Source organism: Frankliniella occidentalis, unplaced genomic scaffold, assembly GCF_000697945.3.
Source record: "Frankliniella occidentalis isolate FOCC.00 unplaced genomic scaffold, Focc_3.1 Scaffold3639, whole genome shotgun sequence".
NCBI lineage: Eukaryota > Metazoa > Arthropoda > Insecta > Thysanoptera > Thripidae > Frankliniella > Frankliniella occidentalis.
In genome coordinates this window covers 4,949-6,448 of record NW_026270694.1, presented here as the reverse complement: position 1 = coordinate 6,448, position 1,500 = coordinate 4,949, and the positions used below count along the sequence as shown (strand labels likewise).

Below are 1,500 nucleotides of genomic sequence, written 5' to 3'. Positions count from 1 at the left end.
CCCAGCAGTCCGCCTCAGCCGCAGTATGGGGCGCCCAGTCCGCCTCAGCCACAGTACGGGGCACCCAGTCCGCCTCAGCCACAGTATGGGGCGCCCACTCCACCTCAGCCACAGTACGGGGCGCCCAGCATTCCTCCTCAGCCGCAGTACGGGGCTCCCAGCAGTCCGCCTCAGCCACAGTACGGGGCGCCCGTTCCGCCTCAGCCGCAGTACGGAGCCCCGAGCCCGTACGGCGCCGCCACAGTCACCACCACGATGACCAGCCCCGTGTCCTTCTTCGAGGGGCTCGGCGCCGGCCTAATGAGCCTCGTCTCCCAGCTGCCGCTGCCTGACTTCCACACCGCGCTCAAGATCCTCCTCAAGGTGCCCTCGCAGCCTCAGGCGACAACGAACTTCCACTATTGCCTCATTCACGGCTGTTGTAGACTGACATCGCGCTTTTGGCCTCCAGGTGATCGTCATCAAGGGCGTCATCAAGCTCATCTCGCTGCTGCTCCTCATGCTCTTCATCCCCAAGCTGGAGGACATCGTCGGCATGGTGAGCAGCCTCATGGAGATGGAGATGGACATGACCATGGACGCCGACAAGGACGACGACAAGCCCCCCATGAAGCCGGAGCACAAGCCCGGTCACCACGACAATGACGACGAGGAGGCCGGCGACGACGCCACCGCCATGGACGACGTGGCCGAAGCCATGCAGGGCGAGTCCGGGAGGTCCGTCGCGGCCCCGCGGCGCACCGGTGCCGCCCGGGCCAGGATGCTCAACCAACTCGCGGCGCGCGTGGAGGAGGCCGTCGCCAGGACGGCGTCCGCCGTCCGGAACGCCCCGGACTCCCCCTGCCTCGACGGCTCAGCCAGGTGAGACACTCACTCTCGGAGCGCGGAGAACGCCTGCCACGTAGGCAACAACTTGGCCAGAGCACACGCGTGTATGAGTACTCGAGAGGTTGCCTACCCAGCAGGCGCGCGCCGCACGCGCCAAGTCCTAAGTCCTCCGGCGGAAGACGAAAAGGAGAGCTCTGGGTTTTGACAGCTTCCGGTCCCAGTCCCAGTTTAAGCTGCCTTCAATGTTTATTGGAGCAGCCTACTAACCGCCTAAGAAAGATTCTCGTAACGCCAAACGTTCATTTCCAGATGCGGCGGTCGCGATGACCCGGCGCCGCAGAAGAAGCCGAAGAAGAAAGTCGTGAATAAGAACTAGGGACTAGCTCTGTAGGTATTTATTTTATTTATTTATTTATCTTACATTTATTTAATTCATTTAAAAATGAGAACTGCTACTGCCTACTTGCCTGTAACATATTATTATTTATTGATGTGACGAGAGAAATAATAAAGAAGGTGCCTTTTGTACGAAGTGTCTTGTTCATTGAGAGAGAGAATGTGTGTGTGTGTGTGTGTGTGTGTGTATGTGTGTGTGTGAGTGAGTGAGTGAGTGAGTGAGTGAGTGAGTGAGTGAGTGAGTGAGTGAGTGAGTGAGAGAGAGAGAGAGAGAGA

General features: G+C 58.9%; 1 protein-coding gene across 1 annotated transcript; it reads left to right on the top strand.

Annotated features, from left to right (window-relative positions):
• The first annotated feature begins 6 nt into the window (after positions 1 to 6).
• Positions 7 to 1,356, top strand: LOC113214103 (uncharacterized). The gene is made up of 3 exons (XM_052276606.1): positions 7 to 363; positions 452 to 861; positions 1,138 to 1,356. Exons 1-3 carry the CDS (start codon positions 256 to 258, stop codon positions 1,202 to 1,204), a joined length of 585 nt encoding a protein of 194 aa, XP_052132566.1. The 5' UTR covers positions 7 to 255; the 3' UTR covers positions 1,205 to 1,356.
• Positions 1,357 to 1,500: the final 144 nt, after the last annotated feature.

Excerpts from the sequence above, each read along its gene's own strand:
- LOC113214103 (XM_052276606.1), top strand. The coding sequence starts at position 256 with ATGACCAGCCCCGTGTCCTTCTTCGAGGGGCTCGGCGCCGGCCTAATG. Across the intron at positions 364-451 it reads CGCTCAAGATCCTCCTCAAG|GTGATCGTCATCAAGGGCGT; the intron begins GTGCCCTCGCAG and ends TTTGGCCTCCAG. Across the intron at positions 862-1,137 it reads TGCCTCGACGGCTCAGCCAG|ATGCGGCGGTCGCGATGACC; the intron begins GTGAGACACTCA and ends GTTCATTTCCAG.